The sequence below is a fragment of the Erinaceus europaeus genome, chromosome 20, assembly GCF_950295315.1.
Source record: "Erinaceus europaeus chromosome 20, mEriEur2.1, whole genome shotgun sequence".
Classification (NCBI taxonomy): domain Eukaryota; kingdom Metazoa; phylum Chordata; class Mammalia; order Eulipotyphla; family Erinaceidae; genus Erinaceus; species Erinaceus europaeus.
The window spans coordinates 15,438,979-15,457,845 of record NC_080181.1 but is presented as its reverse complement, the minus strand read 5'-3'; the positions used below and the strand labels follow the sequence as shown (position 1 = coordinate 15,457,845).

The window sequence follows — 18,867 nt, the reverse complement described above, 5'->3', positions numbered from 1 at the left end:
TACCAGGAAGGGGTAAATTTCATGAGCAGTGAAGCAATATTACAGGTGTCTCTCTATCTCCCCTAGCCCTCTTAATTTTTCTCTGTCCTATCAAATAAACATTTTAAAAGAAAATTTACTTAGAATTTATTTAAAATTAGAGTGATCTTGAATTTAGAGTATGTTGAATTTAATAATAAAAATGTATGGGGGGGTTGGGCAGTAGCACTGCAGGTTAAGCACAGCGGGTTAAGCGCACATGGCGTGAAGCCCAAGGACCGGCTTAAAGATCCTGGTTCGAGCCCCCAGCTCCTCACCTGGAGGAGAATCGCTTCACAGGCAGTGAAGCAGGTCTGCAGGTGTCTATCTTTATCTCCCCCTCTGTCTTCCCCTCCTCTCTCCATTTCTCTCTGTCCTGTCCAGCAACATCAGTGGCAACAACAATACTAATAACAACAACAAGAGCAGCAACAAGGGCAACAAAATGGGAAAAAATAGCCTCCAGGAGCAGTGGATTCGTAGTGCAGGCAGTGAGCGTCAGCAATAACCCTGGAGGGGAAAATGTATGTTCTACCAAATGTGCTCCTAATCAATCTTTTCTTTTGCCTCCAGGGTTACCGCTGGGGCTCGGTGCCTGCACTAGGAATCTTCTGCTCCTGGAGGCCATCTTTTTTTTCCCATTGTTGTTGCTGCGCTGCTGCTGTTATTGTTGGATAGAACAGAGAGAAATGGAGAGAGGAGGGGAAGACACAGAGGGGGAGAGAAAGATAGACACCTGCAGACCTGCTTCACCGCTTGTGAAGCAAACCCCCCTGCAGGTTGAGACCCAGGGGCTTGAACCAGGATCCTTGTGCCAGTCCTTGCACCTTATACTATGTACACTTAACCTGGTGCACTACCCCCGGTTTCCCTAATTACTATTTTTTTTCCTCCAGGGTTATTGCTGGGCTCGGTGCCTGCACCATGAATCCACCGCTCCTGGAGGCCATTTTCCCCCTTTTGTTGCCCTTGTTGTTGTAGCCTCATTGTGGTTATTATTATTACCATTGTTGATGCTATTCGTTGTTGGATAGGACAGAGAGAAATGGAGAGAGGAGGGGAAGACAGAGGGGGAGAGAAAGACAGACACCTGCAGACCTGCTTCACCGCCTGTGAAGCGACTCCCCTGCAGGTGGGGAGCCGGGGGGGTGGAACCGGGATCCTTACGCCGGTCCTTGTGCTTTGTGCCACGTGCGCTTAACCCGCTGCGCCACCGCCCGACCCGTTACTATTTTCTTAAGGACCCTACCAGTCACTCAACCAAAAGCTTTCCTTACCTGTGCCACTCCAGCCCTGGGTGTGGCTTCATTCAGCCTGTGTAGTGTTGCAGTCACACATAAACATGTTGCCAAACTTTTGAGGAGACACTTCGTGGTGTGTCTTCTCAGCCCCATTAAGTATACCAAGTTGTTTTCCTGGTTCCTTATCGCTCCTGAAAGAACCTCGCTCAAACACAGCTCAACTCAGTTCACTGATAGCCCCTGTTTCACACCTTTCATGCCTGCCTACAAATGGAGGGGGTGCCCAAGTGGTGGATGAGAGGTAAGTGCCAGGTAGCAAGGGCTCAGAATCCTGGAACAAGGGCTTGAAAGAGGGACCAAACTAAAAAAAAGGGGGGAGGGACGAGGGTACATAGCATAATGGTTATGCAAAGAGACTCTCATGGCTGAGACTCCCTACCCCACTATAAGCCAGAGCTAAGCAGTGCTCTGGAGACAAACAAAAAACCCACCAAATTCCATTACAGCAAGTAGGAAAGCTGAGGGTTGATGTAGCCCGACTGGGCCTGCCCACAGCCAGAGGAGCTGAGGGATTGAGTATGTTCTCCCTCTAAGCTCCATTTCTTTGGGATTTGCAAGAACCCAGCTTTGGAGACCTAGAGGAGAAGTGAGGGGCAGAAAGGCATCCTTCTGCAGAAGAGGTGGCAGTGGGATCAGGGACACACACACACACACACACACACACACACACACACACCTGTGCATCCCAGACACAGTGCTGAGCTGCTGAGGTCTGGCTGATAAACTCAAGGGCAGCAGGAAGAAAGTAAAGCAGGTCAAGCAACAAACTGGAGTCCTGGCCGGGCTGGGGTGAGGCCCGCTCCCAGCTGGCCACTGCCACAGGACAGGCCTTATCCGGAGAGGCTTGTTTCAAGCCAGAACTCGCAGGAGCAGACACAGTTTAGCTCTCCTCGGGCACTGCTGACACCTGCCACATTTTGGGCATCTGCGGAGGCAGGGCAGAGTCCCTACCAGGCTGCAGACACCTAACTCAAGAGCACCGGGGGGACTTCATGGCATGTCACCCCGCCTCACAGAAATGGCAGCAAGTCAGGTGAGGTCGCAAAGGCAAGAAGCCCTGTCATCTGTGAAGCCCTGGTGTCAGGGGTCTTGGTCCGAGAAGAAAAGGTTGTCTTCTAATCAGTGGGCTGGTGAGGAGAGGGGAGCACCCGGTGTGGAGACTACAAACCTGTCTGGGCCCCAGGATCTGCTGCCGACTCATGTCCCCTCAGGTGAACATCATCAACCTTACATGCCCCACCTTGGTAGTTTTCTTTTTGACCGTAATGGGAAGATGTAAAGAAAACACGGGAGGGAGGAGGAAGAGAGGAGGAAGAGGAGGGAGGGGGAGATGTTTCATACTGCGAAGTGCTATTAAACAAGAAGCCCTGTTGCCAGTTGCACGAATGATGCCCCACTGCGTGTACTGCACGAACAGGACGGCCTCTGGGTATACCGGCACCCCATCCCAGGACTCTCAGGCCCGGCCTCCCTCTGAACCCAGGTGGATCTGTGCAGTGCCACCAGGAGGCCCCCACGTGGGAGCCATGGTGAGAGTCTCGGTTCTGGCTGGTGAACTTATGGAGGTCGGGGTCCCCCCCAGAATGGCTGGCCTGCCGAGGACCAGCTCGCACCAGTGCTCGGTGACGGGCAAGTGGAAGGAGAAGGCACGCTGTGCTGAAGCAGGCCCAGACCCGGCAGCAGGGGAGGCCAGGAGAGGGGGGTTAGCGTGTTATCTCCTCGCCCTGAGCCGGAGCCTGCTGGGGAGGGTGGAGGCGGCACTGCCCTGGCAGACAAACCTGCAGCCCCACCTGTGTGGGACAGGGAGGAAGGACAGCCAGGCCAAGCCACCAACCCGATTCCCACACCACTGGAGTTTCACTCAGGGCCCGAGCCTCATTTCACAGCCTGCCTGCCGAGAAGGGGTTAAGAGGGCACCTTTCTGTGCTCTCCCCAGCCGCCTCTCCCCAGTGGAACTGGGAGAAGGTAGTTGCAGCTTGAGGGGACTGGATGGTGGCTGGCTGGGCACAGCACAGATTTTACGTGCACATGAGAAGTCCTGGGTTTGATCCCCAGCAGCACATGACAGCACCAAGGACAGAGACCAATGGGACTGCGGGACTGGTGGCGCTGGGCTTTGTGGCTCTCCCACCTCCCTCTCATGACAAAGTCTCTTCTTCTTCTTCTTCTTCTAGCGTTTGCCCTTCTTCCGTAGCCAGTCAACAGCGTCAGGTTGAAAGCTGTCAGGAGCTAAAATACACCTTCTGACTTCGGAAGGTGTGTCAGAGCTGTGCAGCAGTTGTGTTGCTGTGATAAGTGTCATAACCAGTGCACTTCCCAGCCAGCAGCTGGGAATAAAGGAGTCAAGTGGCCCCGGAAGCACTGGTGGCCATGCTTTAGCAGAGGGGCTGCTAAACCCTGGTGCTTGTTCTTGACCTCCTATCTACCTGACTCTTAGGCTCCTGTGTGCCCCTGGGTCCCGGGCAGGAGAGGCAGCTGTCATTGGCCAGCCGGCCCCTCTACAGAGCTGGAGTCTAGAGGGGCCCCTCTCTCCTATACCTTGAGCAGCCCCCTGCCCCTTCTTTTCTGCTAGACCCCTGCCAAGGCCAGGTCCTCTGGAAGGCTGACTCCAATCTGGATTCCAAACGTCTCTTCATCCGGCCCCAAGGATAGACAGGCCTGAGCATCTACTGAATGCCAGGCCGACACCCACTGTGCACCCCCCCTTAGGGTCTCCTCTTCCATCCCAGTGTCCTCCCATCACAGCTCTGAGGAGCCCCTGAACCCCCCAGCCCAGGAGCAGAGCCTCAGAGGTACTTCTGCTGAGTCACGCTTCCAGCATCTGGTCCTAGGCCTGCTATGCCAGAGATGGGATCCCTTGCACCACTGTCTCAATGACAGTCACACAATTGTCCACATTCATGGTGGGTGTGATAGAGGTGACAGGGAAACTCACCCCTCTGAGAAGGGAGGCACCTAAGATGACCAGGCTGTGACTTCCTGTAGCCACAAATCCCAGATCTGGGCCTGTTTCCTCCACCATGCAGGTGGAGGAAGCCACCAGGCGGAGGACATCATGAAGTCACCAGGTCACCAGCAGCACTAGACAGTACATTCCAGTCGAGCATTTAGGTGGCAGTGCTTGCGACAAATGTGCTGGTGCAGAGACTTTTTTATGATAAGCATTCCAGGGACTAGTGTGGGAAGTCTCCACCTAAGGTTATCTTCTTCCTGGTGTCAGTGTCCCAGAAAAGCTAAGTCAGAAATGAGGTTACCAGATGATCGCAATCAGATCAAGGAAAGTGGGGGTGGCTTTCCACCTGTGCTCTGGGTTGGCTCCCCCAAACAACACTAGGCCTCGCAGAAGGGACTTCCAGGACCCACCCCACACACACACCCAGCCTGCCCTCTGAAGAGGTGGGTTTAGGTATCTGTGTTCTGGGGGATCTCCCTTCTTGACTCTTTCTCTGGACATGTGCGTGTCCTCGAGCCAAGCTTCCATTCCCTGGGCCTCTGAGATGGTGGTTCTCTTCCTGTTAAGCCAACGCTGTCAAGTCAGTCCCTGCACTCAGGGGCCTCCTGGTCTTGCAGCCAGGAGGTATAAGCAGCCACACCACTCGCCATTCAGGGAGGAAGGGGTTTCACTAAAGTGATTTGACCTCCAACACGGCGGGGGCCTGGGGTCATAACAACCCAGCCTCCCTCTCTGAACTGGAATGTCTGGGCCATCTGCCACCCAGGCTGACCATTTTGTTCCATCATAAGGAAAAGCAGTCAGTCGGCTCCAGCCAGCCATTCTTCTGTTCAGAGCCAGACTGCTGGCTGGGCTCCTCTCCAGATCTGCTGGAAGGCCCTTGGCCCAGAAGGGACAGCTGCCTCCATCCAGCCTCTCTGCAGCCTAGATGCATGTCAGGACAGCTCACAGGGGCTCCCCTGAGCCTTGAATTTTGCACTGGGAAAGCAAGCCAGAGAGCAATGCTAGAGGGCAGGCTTCATGCACCCCACCATGTCCCCCACAGGCCTGGCCTCTGCCTGCCATCTCCTCCTCGTCTCTGAGTTTCTGCTGCTTCATGGATCTCCATATGTTTGTCTGTCTTTCTCACTTCGTCTCTTCTTTGTCTTAGTTCCACTCTTCTATTACTTCCAGTCAGTAATTTCTGTGTGTTTTTCTGCTCTCCTTCCTGTTTTGTTTCTTTCTCCCTCTCTCTCTCTCTCTCTCTCTCTTTTTTCCTCCTGGGTTATCAGCCATTTTTTTCCCATTTTATTGGATAGGACAGAGAAATTGAGAGGGGAGGTGTTGACAGAGAGGAATAAAGGCAGACACCTGCAGACCTACTTCACTTGTGAAGCATCCCTCCTGCAGATGCGGAGCTGGGGGCTCAAACCGGGATCCTTGCAAGGGTCCTTGCGCTTTGTACTACGAGCACCACCGTCAACTCCTTCTCTCTCTTATCTCATTTCTATCTTTACTTCTGAATGCAATGTATCCTCTTAATTACTCAGTCTTTTTACCTACCTATGTCTCCTCCTCTCTTCCCTTCCAAAGAAAACCACTAGAAAGACTTCACACACCCTCTCCACCCCACAAACACAGGCCTCAGGACTCTGCCTGAAGCTCCGTTTTGGTGCCATCCTCAGTCCACACTGGCAAAGCCATGAGCTTTCTCCCACTAGACTCTTGGTCAGACACATGCAGAACTGGGGCAACTCAGCTATCCTAACTCAGAAAGGACCAGATCAGAGCAGGACAAAATCTTTCTATTCTATCCAACAATGTGCCCCCTTCTCACCTCCTCAGGGGCCTAACCCCTGTTCCTGCCCCTGACAGCACCTAGACGCCATTCCAGCCCACCCAGCTCCTCCCTGCCCTTTGCTTTGCTTATCTCTGCATGAAGATGGGGCATACACAGACTAATCAGCTTTCCTGGAAACTCTGGCTTGACATGCCTTGGATATGGAAATGGCTCCAAGGAGAAAGATGACAAAAGGCCCCAACATTTTGGAAGGGTCCCAGAAGTGAAATAGGGGAATCAATCACCTGGTCTGCTCCCTAGGACATGGTGGCTAGAATCCTGCCAACTGGATGGCAAATGCAGCTACCACTTGACTCAAAGGACTTCATTTTATCCAAACATGACTATCACACCTCTGGCCTGGGCTCTGCAAGAAGGGGTGGCTACAAATCAGCTATGGAGCCCCCCAGAGTCTGACCAAATGTGTCAGCTCCAGCCAGGGTTTTCACAGCATCTCCAGCTCATCCTAATTCTTCGTCTTCTTCCCCACCCATGGGACCACTTTTTCCCACTCACCCGGAGATGAAGAAATCACCTGCACTTCATGGAGGACCACAGCACCAGGGAAGCACCATGCTATATGGTCTGTCTCTCTGTCTCTCTCTAATAAAAAGAATGAAAAAGTCAACCTGGGAGCAGTGAAACTGCATGAATGAGTCCCCAGAGCCTCCAAATACTCACATAAAAAGAAAATTCAATGTTTTCCTTTAATCCTGATGGGCCTACTTGCATAACTCCTTGGTTCAAAAGCCCTAAATTCTATAACTTGTAGTCTGTATGTAAGGTTTATGTTCAAATACCTCACTTTGTGTCTAAGTTCTTCAAAAGATGTTTGTGTTTCTCACCATCACCACTGGAGCTGTGAGTTCTGTATCTTCCCAGGCCCAGCACAAGGTCGGCCTAGAGAAACTGCAAATTCCATTATTTGTGGACTTAACAGTTTCTCAAGCTGTGAATGTACTTTCTCCCCCCTTCCCCTCACCTTTTCCAGCTGCCCAACTCCTGTACATTCGTCTCAGCTCAGTTCAAAGGCTAACTCCCTCCTGTGGGGAGCAGCAGCGCTGGCTGGTGGCTCCTTCGCAGCAGTGTTTAACGGCAGGTCACAGAGATGCCTGGGCTGGGTCACCTCCCACCTTGCTAAGGAACTTCAGTGGTAGGGATCCCCCACCCACCCACCCACCCATTCCCTGTCAGTGTGGCCCAGTACCTGGCACTCCACAGCTGCACAGTCTAGAGAACAAGAAGCTGGCCCAGGGATGGGAGAGGCTGTGGGCAGGCCAGACTCTCGGGCTCAGGACGTTGGGGCTCTGGGTAAGGAATGGGCAGGGAGAGTGCGTCTGCGCTGGACTCCACAGAGTGCTGCCTGAGTCTGCTTGGAGGGAAAGAGGACCCCAGTGAGGGACTGAGCTCCCCCACCTGGCAACAGGGCATTGGCCTCCGGGTCACCCTGGGGAAGCCTGCTGGAGGAGTGAAGCAGCCTGTCCCGGAGTCTCGCTCCACTGCCAGAAGCACTCAGTGCTCACCAGAAGCACCAGCAGCATCAATAAATAAGTATTGGGACTTGGCACGGCTTGGGGTTAGACCATCTAAAAGCGTTCCCTCTGCCAGCAGGGTCAACCCAGTGAGCTCATTTGTTAATGGCCCACCATCTACTCTGTCACCCACACAGAAACCAGAGCATCATCCCCAGTTCTGCCACAGCCAGCCCCCAGATCTGTCAGCAACGTCAGCAGTGTCTCACTCCTGCAGCCCAGTGTCCAACCAGCTCAGATGTGCATTCCTGTGTCTACTACTTGGCCCCCTAAGCTGTGAAATGGGAACATCAGGACAGTGTTTGCAGGCCAGGAAATAGTACATCCAGCAGAGTACACACCTTACTGTGGATGAGGCCCTGGGTTTGAGCCCTGGCACCACAGCTGAGTACCACAGATGGCACCAGGGGAGCTCTGTGGGCAATGTGTTGGTGCTGTGGTCTCTCTTGCTCCTATCTCTCCCTAAAAAAAAAAAAAAAAACAGGTGAGAACTACTCAGCCTGGGTAGATTGTTGCATATGCTCAAGAAATTACAGAGAACCCCTCCTCCTCACCTCCCCCTCCATGTGATGACTAATACTACAGTGCTACAAAACAACAATAATAATTCTAAGACTGACTTTGTAAGGTTACTCAGAGTTCACTATCTTACAAATAGCCAATTCCTGATGGCAATCAAGAACATATCCTTTCTTTTGGGGGTGAGACAGTGACACGCCTGGTTGAGCACACATAGTACCATATGTGCAGACCCAGGTTCAAGTCCCCAGTCCCCATCTGCAGGGGAAATCTTGGTAAACAGTGACGGTGAAGCAATGCTGCAGCTATTTCTCTCTCTCTCTCTCTTCCTCTCTATCTCCCCTTCCCCTCTCAATTTCTCCCTGCTCTATCAAATACACACACACACACACACACATATATATATATATATATATATATTTTACTAGAGCACTGCTCAGCTCTGACTTAACCTGTTGTGGATTGAGCCTGGGACTTTGGAGCCTCAGGCATGACAGTCTCTTTGCATACCTATTTTGCCCCAGTAATTATTATTTTTTTTTTGCCTCCAGGGTTATTGCTGGGGCTCGGAGCCAGCACTACGAATCCGCTGCTCCTAGAGGCTATTTTTTTCCCCTTTTGTTGCCCTTGTTGTTTATTGTTGTTATTATTGTTATTGGTGTCACTGTTGGATAGGACAGAGAGAAACTGAGAGAGGAGAGGAAGACAGAGAGGGGGAGAGAAAGACAGACACCTGCAGACCTGCTTCACCGCCTGTGAAGCAACCCCCTGCAGGTGGGGAGCCGGGGGCTCGAACTGGGATCCTTACACCAGTCCTTGTGCTCCATGCCATGTATGTTTAACCCACTATGCTACCACCAGGCCCCCAGCAATAATTTTTTTAAATAATATGTCCCTTCCTTTCCCTCATCCTCTCCATTGTGTACTGTACCTTAAGAATCTCCCAGCTTTTACCTGAGCCCTTGAAACTGCCTCCCCCTATGCAGCTGCCAGATCTGTCCTCCGCAGCTGGAGCTGTGTTACAAGTGCATGTAAGCAGCCGTTCAGCACCGTTAGTGTGCCAGGCACTGTGCTGAAGCAGCTGGTATGGAGCTAAGCAAGCTGGCTCCCGCAGCCCAGCAGAGGGCTCCATAAGTACTCAAGACTGGTCCCACAGGAAGGCTTCTTTAAGCTGAGTCTTTTATTTATTTATTTATTTTAGTATTTTATTTTATTTTAATGAGAAACAGATACAGAGAGATACAGAAACAGCAGTACATCAATCAGCTGGCTTATGGTGGTGCTGGGATTGAACTTGAGACCTTGGAGACTCAAGCATGAAAGTTTTCTATAGAACCACTATATTGTCTCCCCAGTCCTACCTAAGCTGAGGCTTGAACAGAACATGCTCTTTCCAATTCACAGCCTCATGTCCATCACCCCTTCCCCATCCTCTGTTAGCCCCTCTTCAGCCCACCTTGAGCAAAGGACAAGGAGCAGTAAGTCCCGGCAAGGCCATCCCGGGAATGTGACCCAAACGGCTAATAAGCAGCACTTATGACTCAAGTTTCTGCAAGCAGCTGGCTCAGTGAGTGTCTCTGGTGGAGGGTGAGCTGGTGCCTGTAAAGGAGGCAGGGGGCCATGCTCCTCCTCTCTGTCTCTGGGTGGCAGTCTGAGCAAAGTCACATCCTCACCCAGCACCTCTGCCTCAGGACAAACAAGCCCTGGTCCCAGGTCTACACCCAGCATCCTAGGTAGCACTGATCAAGGTCAGGGGCAGGAGCCAGCATGACCTCTCAGCCCTGCCTTCAACCCTCCCCAAGACCATCAGATCCAGGCAGGTGCATTCAAAGGATTTTCTGAGGGTCCTGCAAGCCACAGATCTGTTTCCAAAGTGTAATGGCTGTATCACTCCACCTTCCCCTCCTACATATTATCACAGCACAGACACGGTCAGGGCACGCCTTTGGTGTAGCTGAGACAGAGACAGGAAAACTTACACTAAATAAAAGCCAGAGCCAAGCAGGATCAGATAGATGAATCTGCTGCGATTAATTACAATCTACTGGTCCGGCGGGGGTAGACAGCATAATTTATGCGAACAGACTCTCATGCCTGAGGCTCCAAAGTCCCAGGTTCAATCCACTACCCCACCATAAGCCAGAGTTGAGCAGTGCTCTGGTTAAAAAAATAATAAAAATAAATAAATAAATAACAATCTAGGTCAAGGATGGGAACCCTTGTCTATACAGAGCTGAACTGTCAAGATGCAGTGACTCTGTTTAGAACTGTCCTGGAAGGGCAAGGCATACAAACTCTAAAGGAGACAGGAAGACTCCCAGAGAAGAGAGAGCCTGCACCGCTGCCACAGGCTCTGTCTCGTTTTTTTAGGTCTACTGCAGGGGTGTTTACAGTCCAGGTGGCTAAAACAACAGAATTCTATTGTCTCTCAGTTCTGGAAGACAGAAATCTGGAATCAAGGTGTTAGCAGGACCATACTCCCCGAAGCCTGTAGGGGTGCTCCTTCCTGCCTCTTCCAGACCTGGAGGCTGCAGTCACTCCTTGGCTTGTGGCAGCATCCCTCCATCTCTGACTGTATCTCCAAATGCCTGGCCTCCCTCTGGGTCTTCATGCCATCCTCCCTTGTGTATCTTTGTCTCCGTGTTTCTACTAACCAGACGTACTGGATTGTGGGAGATCCAGCATGACCTAATCCTAACTAATAACATCAGCAGTGACTCAGATGTCAAGATAGGTCACGGTCTGAGGCCCAGGTGGATATGAATTCTTGGGGAACACTATTCAACCCAAGGTGGGATTCTACAGTCCAGCAGGAGAATATAGCACCAAGTTGCCAAGAAAAATGGAAGTAAAACATCAGGTGAAGGGACTAGGGACCGGTGAGTTCCAGGTGGATATTTTAATTTTAGAAGCTGTGTGAGTCAGCTTCTAAAGCCAGTCAACTTCTCTGAGCCTTGGTCCCCTGCTCAACTACATAAGATCAAATGAGGGAAAGTGTTTGGTTACAGTAGAGCCCTGTACAAATGTGATGATTCTTCACCAGCTCTTCTCCCTCGGTAATGCCAGATAAGACACTGGCACTCACACTTTCCCCCAGGCCCATGTCCTCTACTAAAACCTTTGTGCCTGTGGGGTCTGCCTCACGCTAGTTGCACACTGGATTTCTGGGGGAACTGGGAACTGCCCGAGTCACATCAATAAGACTTTGCCAAGTTGTCTCTTTGGAAGGCAAGGCTGGATCATATAATTCAGGAGTTCTAGCCAGTGTCCTGATGTAACAGAACTGGAGGGAATCAGACATGTTGTCCTGTAAAGCCCCTGGCTGGTTCACCCTCTCCCCAGGTTCAGGCCCCTGCTGGCACCCAACTTCGCTTTTGCACCTCTCCCAGGGTATACGAAATTCCACCCATAGCAGAGTGCTCAAGAAACAAGAAACTTGGGGGTGGGGGGGCTCCCGTGTGTGGGTGTGCAGGAAGAGCTGCCCACAGTAAAGCAAAAGATAAAGAGCAGCAACTGCAGGACAGTCAGCTATTCCCAGAGCAGGCTGGGGACCACATGGACCATCTACATTCTCACAAGCCCCAGGTCTGTATGAAACTGACCTCATGCATTGATGGAGATGAGGGGCAAAGGCCTCCTACTTCTCCTCTCATTTTCATAGTCACACAGCATGGAGATGCTACTGCTAGTTTGATCCTGCAGGTAGCTAAGATCAAAAAGCCCTCACACAGCTAAAAGGTACTACACTGAGGAAGAAATAAATAATTAGTGATGCATATAGAATATATAGTGTAGATATATTTTGAAGATAATGATTCACTTAATCTGTGACAGGAATAACAATTATCTTCACCTCACTGGTGATATTTACATGACACTTACTGTGTGTCAGGTACCATCACAGGTAAGCAAGTATTAAGTATTAAGGGAAAAGAAAGGGGAGGGGAGGGAAGAGGAGGGGAGGGGAGGGGAGGGGAGAAGAGAGGAAGGGGAAGGCATGGGAGGGGAGGGGAGGGGAGGGGAGGGGAGGGGAGGGGAGAGGAGAGGAGAGAAGAGGAGAGGAGAGGAAAAGAGAGGAGAGGAGAGAAGAGAGGAGAGGAGAGGAGAGGAGAAGAGAGGAGAGGAGAGGAGAGGAGAGGAGAGGAGAGGAGAGGAGAGGAGAGGAGAGGAGAGGAGAGGAGAGGAGAAAACAGGAGAGAACGGGAGAGGAGGGGAGGGGAAAAGAGAAGAGGAGAGGAGAGAAGGGGAGGGGAAGGAAGGGGAGGGGAAGGAAGGGGAGGGGAAGGAAGGGGAGGGGGAATAGAGTCAAATAATCTTTGCCTAATTTGGTGGGTGCTGAGAACAAGTGTCTGTTTTTGTTATTGTTTTGTTTTTTCTGAGACTGATGTATAATTACTTAGGCAATGTGAACACGGCCTCTGGGGACCCAGTAAGACTACACTGATTCTGGAGGTAGGGGAATCTAATTTTTCAAGGTCACTGGAGAACATTAGAGGTCACTACAGCCCCTCCATGCCACCAATGCACAATACCCTAGCTTATACAGCCCTGGATCCACCCCTCTTTGAGTCTCAGTTTCCTTCTCTGTCATATGTGGATAATGGCAGCAACAAGCCTAGGGTGGACAGGAGGAATGAATCATGATGCAATTCCCCTCACAGGTCCCTGGGCACCACATATGATGTCTCAAACAAACACATCCTGTCCTTCGGTCCAAAGGGTCTGTGTGCCCCAGACCCATCCCAGTTCTCCTACCTGGAAGGGACCACAGCAAAGTTAGTGCCTACCAACAGAGGTAAGCTAGAGTTGGGGTTCCAAATCACCCCATTCTTAAGTGCAGATGCCTGAAGCTCAGGTCTACAGCCTTGGGGCCTATGGCTTGCTCTGGGAAAAAGGTTATCAAGCAGTAAAGATTCCCTCCAGAAGGTTAGGGAAGCAAAATACTGGCACCTCTCACAGTAAATCAAGGTGACCCTGTGCCCCCACACCCTGGGCCAGCACCCCAGCTGCCGTCTGCTGTGTTCCACTGTCACTCAGCTGGGGCGACTCAGGCCTCTGTCAGCACAAACCGACCAGCAATTCAGTTTTCCACTTTACTCCCTGAGAAAGACTCAAACCAAAGCATCTGCCACTAAAAAAGATTTCAAGTGACTTAGACTCTGTGGAAAAAACACAGACCCTACTGGCTGGGTGGAACCCCTCAAGGATTCCTCTCTGTCAAGCTCTAATCTCCCAATTCAGCTCACTCCTGAAATAACAGCCACAGCCCACTCCTGAGCGTGGGCAGAGCTCTAGAACAGCATTTCTATGCACCATAAGGTGCATACAAATCACTCCCGGATCTTGCAAAGCAGACTCTGATCTGGTGAGGGGTAGGGGGTGGGGGGGGTGAGATTCTGCATTTCTAACAAGGTTCCAGGTGGCACCAAGGCTGCTAGCCCAATAAATCGGCTGCTCTCAGGAGCTTCTGCTTTACGAAGGGAAGGAGAGTACACAGGCAGACTGAACTCCCCAAGGCAAGAGCTACTTCTTTTCTCCAGCTGCTGCGCCTGACAGGACAGAGATTTTTTTTTTCTCGAATGGCTGGAGAGATGGTAAACACATGTGGAGGGATGGGTAAATGGCTACTGGTATTAAAATTAAATGCACAATCAGAAACAAGCAATTAGTAGATTCTCCTATAAATTACATAGCTAGGAAAAAATGGGGGCCAGTTGGTGACGCACCTGGTTGAGCGCATGTGTTACAATGCGCAAGGACCCAGGCTCGAGCTCCCGGTCCCCACCTGCAGGAGGAAAGCTTTGCAAGTGCTGCAGGTGTCTGTCTCTCTCTTCCCCTCGCTACCTCCCTCTGACCTCTCAATTTCTGGCTGTCTCTATCTAATACATAAAAGATAATAAAAATAAAAAAGAATAAAAATAAAATATCCCAGGGGGTGGGGTGGGGAGGAAGGAATGAGAAAAAAAAAAAAAGGAGAAAGGAGGGAAATGAGACGATAGCAGAAAATGAAAAAGGATCTCTTATTTCCCAACGAATTTTTGTCCCTCTCCTCCTATGGTTTGATGTCTACATGGCTCCCTTATTCCCAGCAGACTTTTTAAAAAATATATTTATTTATTTATTATTGTTGTCCTTGTTTCTTTTTATTGGTGTAGTTAATACTGTTGTCCTCATTGTTGGATAGGACAGAGAGAAATGGAAAGAGGAGGAGAAGGCTGAGAGAAGGAAAGACACCTGCAGACCTGCTTCAACTCCCCTGCAGGTGGGGAGCCAGGGTTCAAACCGAGATCCTACAAACCCGAACAACAGTACCCACAGAGTGAGAGGCCACGCAACCGAGAGACAGGGCCTTCTGTTATCAACTGGCTGGGTGGAAGTCATTCAGGCGGCAAGGCTTTGCAACATCTTAGGTGTGTCGCCTGTTCTGAAGCCAAAGAGCTGGTGAATGACTCCAGGTGTTGTTCCAGCACCTAAGGCAGGTGTCGGGTTACCAGACATATAATCATTCCAGTTTGGCAACTTCACCTGTAGAGTTGTTTTAATCAACCCGCCTCACAGTCCCCAACTCACTTCTGGAAGACACAGGGCAGGAGGTGGTCTACTCACTGTGGGAAGAGGGATGCTGGCCTTGAACTTCAGCCTCCTCCAGCCAATGCTGCCTGGGGATCTCTGACCTGCTGGCCAGCGGACTCATTCCAGGGGGACCCTTCTGAGGTGGGCTGCCCACTCAGTGCCAGGGCCCTGGAGAAACCAGATGATCACGAAGCCAGAATGGTGAGTGTGGGGCCCTTCTACTCATAACATGAGGAAATGACTTTGGGCAGCTGAAGGGTGACCCTCTGAGAATGCTATTAACACCGTGCAAGTTAAAGGGATGGTCACATCTGACTCCCCCACATCCCAGCCCCTTCCCTGTCTCAGGGCCATCTGCCAGCGCTCTCTCTCTCTCTCTCTCTCTCTCTCTCTGCTGCAAGTCCTGCAACTGTATCTTGGAATCTGGGACACAGAAATCTGGGCTGCTCTTTCCAACTGTCCCCTCCTATCCCTTACTTCCAGTGTCTCATAGTATGTTGATGGAAAGTGCCACTATTCTTCCAGGGTACAGGCTGATTTGATACCTCAGGGGCCCTCTGCTACTTCCTTGAGGAGACTGGCTTCTCTTTTTAGAGAAAGCAGTGGAGAAACACCACGCAGTGGAAAAAACACCCAAACCTTCTAGGGTGTCTGTGGGGAACCCAGCTGGTCTCTTCATAGGCCCTGCTCTCTCCCTGCCTCCTCTGAGTACCACAACTGCTTTGCTCGAAGTAAAAAAGAAGTGTGGTGTGTGTGTGTGTGTGTGTGTGTGTGTGTGTGTGTGTGTGTGTGTGTGTGTGTGTGTACGTACGTACATACACATATTTTCAAGGAAGATAGGGAAGTCAGAGGAGGGAAAGGTTACAGCAGAGTCTGAGATGGAACCCAGGGAGCCTTCCTTCTCCAATCTTGACTGTGACAGTGTTGTTGCCTAGCAGCCAACACAAAATGAAAGGGCAGGAGGGGAGGTAAAGGACAGGGAGGTGTTCAGTCGGGAGGGGTGAGGAGGGTAGGACCTACAAGGACCCCCAGACTTCCAGCCTGAACACATTCCACAAGCTTTCTAAGAGTCTAGCCAACCTCACACCAGCACCAGTCACTGTTAGTCAGGAAAGGGCTCAGCAGCTCAGCCAGGATGGAGGTCCTAGCACCTCCCTCCCCATCCAAGGAAGCTGGAAGGAGAGGCCCCTTGTGCAGGAAGCTTGAAACAGCTGCTCTGGGGAAAGATGGTCAGGCTGAGAGCTGCTTCTTGGCGTCTCCGAAGAAGGCCAGGGCTGTACGGGGGGTACTTTCTAAGGCAGATTACTGGAACACTAACTAAGGACTGATAGGCCAGCTCCCTGCGATGACTTTCTGAGGCCTGTCTTCTCCCTCTGAAAAATGAAGGTTTGATCCACGCCACCCCCATGAGCACAGACAGAGTTAGCACAAGGGTCATATGGACAAATAACATGTATGCAAATAGGCTCTGCAAACCACAAAGCCCTGCACATGTGAGGACTCCTGACTGAAGAAGAATCTGTACCAGGAAACTGACATGACTGACACTGACCCTTCTCCACCCCAGGAGGGCAGGAACTGGGAGCTGTTGAAAGGGAGTGGGGCACCTGGGGTGGAGGGGCCAAACTGGGGCCCCAAGGGCAAGGCAGCAGCATGGCCAGGATCTGGGGGAAGAGCAACAGTCTTCTGCCCTTGAGCTAGCCATTAAACCGCCTGTGCCTAATAGCTGTCAACTCTTTCTAATGAGGCTGCAACAGCCATGGCTCCCAGCCCTGGGGAGACAGGGGACAGCTCACAGCCAGGCCCAGCACTCCCTTGCCAGCCCCTCCCTTCATCCTCTCTCAGCCACAGCCCACTCCCTGCACAGAGAGTTTGAGTCCAGCCTGGTTACTGTTTCATAGCAGTAATTCTCCCTTGAATCTGTCCTCTGGGTGTGCCTAGATAGGGCCCTGGCTGAGGTCTGAGCCCAGCCTCTGTCCCTGAGGGACATGCACCCTTGTCAGTTTGACTACAGAGACCCCTGGAAGGAAGCCTGGGACCCTGCAAGACACTAGTCTAGACTTTGACTCATGACTATACATCTGGAATCCTCAGAGATGAGTGTGTGAGGTCTGACCCAGCCCCCTGGCTGCTCTGGTGGGAGGAGGTCCTCACTCTCTCCTGCTTGCCTTCCAGCAGGCCAGGCCAAGGGGGGTGCGGGGCTTGGCTGGGGCTCACAGGAGATAAATCATGCTCCCTGCTGAAATCTTTGGCAGAATTTGGAGAGGAGGGCAGTGGAAAAACCAAGAGGGTAAGGCTGGCAAGGGAGAGTTCAGCCCCTGCTGCTCTCACAGACTCTCCCCACTACCTGGGTGCAAGGCTTGAAGCTGCGGTGATCTCCATAGCAGCATTATCCATCCATCCACCCAACCACCATTCTATTGGCTTCTGCTCTAGACGAGCCTCCCGATGGTAAAGACAGAGGCATGAGGGACAATGCTTCAATTCTGCCCTGACGGGGCTCAAACTCAGAGAAAACCAGTCCCCTAAGTCAAGGATCCTTGGGGATTAAGTCCAACATCAGAGTTGATAACAAAGTATGTCTGGTGTGGAGAAGGCAGTGGATTCTCTTTGGGGTGGTCTGGGTGGTATGTCTGTGGGAGGAAGTGTTTGTACTAGATCTGGAAGGATGAGCAAGCTCTCTCCAGGGTGATGGTGGAGAGGAATCCAGGCACAAGGAACTGCATGTGGAGAGTGGAGGGGGCCATGGAGGGAGGCTGTGTGACTGGAGCGCAGGGCATGAGAGCTGGGACACAACTGCAGTCAGACCCCATGGAGTGCTGGGCAGCTCCCTGCATGAGCTGGGGTTCAGTATCCCTCCCCCCCAGTGCCCTGCAGCTCAGTGGACCTGGCCCAGGGGAGGTGCTTTGGACCAGTACTTCTACAAAAGTGGTCTTATAACCCACTTCCCCACCAGGCATATCAGTAGGTGCCCAACTGTTCTCATTCATCCCCCCAAATGGTGTGTGCCTTCCAGGGTCTGAGGCAGGCTTGGTGGTGGCAGAAGGACATGGGCCTCACTCCATGGAGCTAAGAGTGGAAGGGGTGGAGTGCAGGGAGGGGTAGCTAGTTACCAAAGAATCACAAACTCATATCTAACTAACAACTGAGGTGTGTGCTGTGATGAAACACTCAGGAGGACAGTGGGGCTGCGGGCTACGTCAGAGCTGGGAGGACAGAGAGAAGAGGGCCTGGGCAGGAGGAACAGTCAGGGACGGAGCCAAGGGCCTTTACACACACAAAGCAGGTGGGCACTGAGCTACATCCCCAGCCCTGCCCTTGCCTTTGACATGAAACAGTGGTTTAGAAATCAGGACTCAGCCTTCCTTCAAGTGAAGCTGAGAACACCACCAGTCAATCACCTGCCACAAATCCCCCTCACTTCCTGGCCTGGCCCATGACAAAAACTAAAAGATACTGAGATGCTGAATCTGGGAACAGTGGAGACACTACTCCACAAGAGTCTATGGGTGCAGGAAAGGGGCAGAAGGGGAAAAAAAAAAACCAAAAACCAAAAATGGATCCCAGGCACTCAAAACAAACATTCTGAAGCCTCTGAGCCAACCAACCCAGGACATCTCTGGACCTGAGATTCTCCATGAGCCTCCCAGATTCCCCAGGGAGTGGCTGTCCCCTCAGCTTTCCTTTCTGCATTGATCAAAGTATCTGCTTCAGCAAAACACCTCAAATACCACACAACACTGCCCCCAAACAGTGAATTCCACATGACCAAAGAAGAAGCATCACCTCCCACGTGTTGTTATAAACCTTTGTCATCAGACCTTCTAAAGGACAGAGTCTGTGTCATTCCAATTTAGCCCCAAAGCCAGCACAGGGCCTGGCTGTGAACTGGCACCTGATCAGTTGCATCAATGACTGACAAATAAATGACAAAAGACTGAATCCCCTAAGACCAGTTTTTCTGACACTGAAAACATGGCTTCTAAGTCTGCATGGATAAGATACAGATCTCCCCCCTCTATATATACTATTATTTATTTTGGGGCAGAAGCTGAGAGAAACCAAGAGGGAAGGGGATGATAGGGAGAAAGAGATCTTTGCAGACTTGCTTCACCGCTCATGAAGCTTTCCCCCTGCAGATGGGGAGAGGGA

At 51.5% G+C, this 18,867-nt stretch overlaps 2 protein-coding genes across 2 annotated transcripts in view; one reads left to right on the top strand and one right to left on the bottom strand.

Annotated features, from left to right (window-relative positions):
- The window catches only part of SMIM35 (small integral membrane protein 35), a 49,862-nt gene that overhangs the window by 24,965 nt on the left and 6,030 nt on the right, over positions 1–18,867 (bottom strand). The window lies entirely within an intron of this gene.
- LOC132534977 (transmembrane protease serine 4-like) overlaps positions 14,663–18,867 on the top strand; it is a 30,364-nt gene continuing 26,159 nt past the window's right edge. The window contains exon 1 of the mRNA XM_060179871.1: positions 14,663–14,916. Within this exon, the coding sequence (XP_060035854.1) occupies positions 14,914–14,916 (3 nt within the window). The 5' untranslated portion in view covers positions 14,663–14,913. The remainder of the gene's footprint in view (positions 14,917–18,867) is intronic.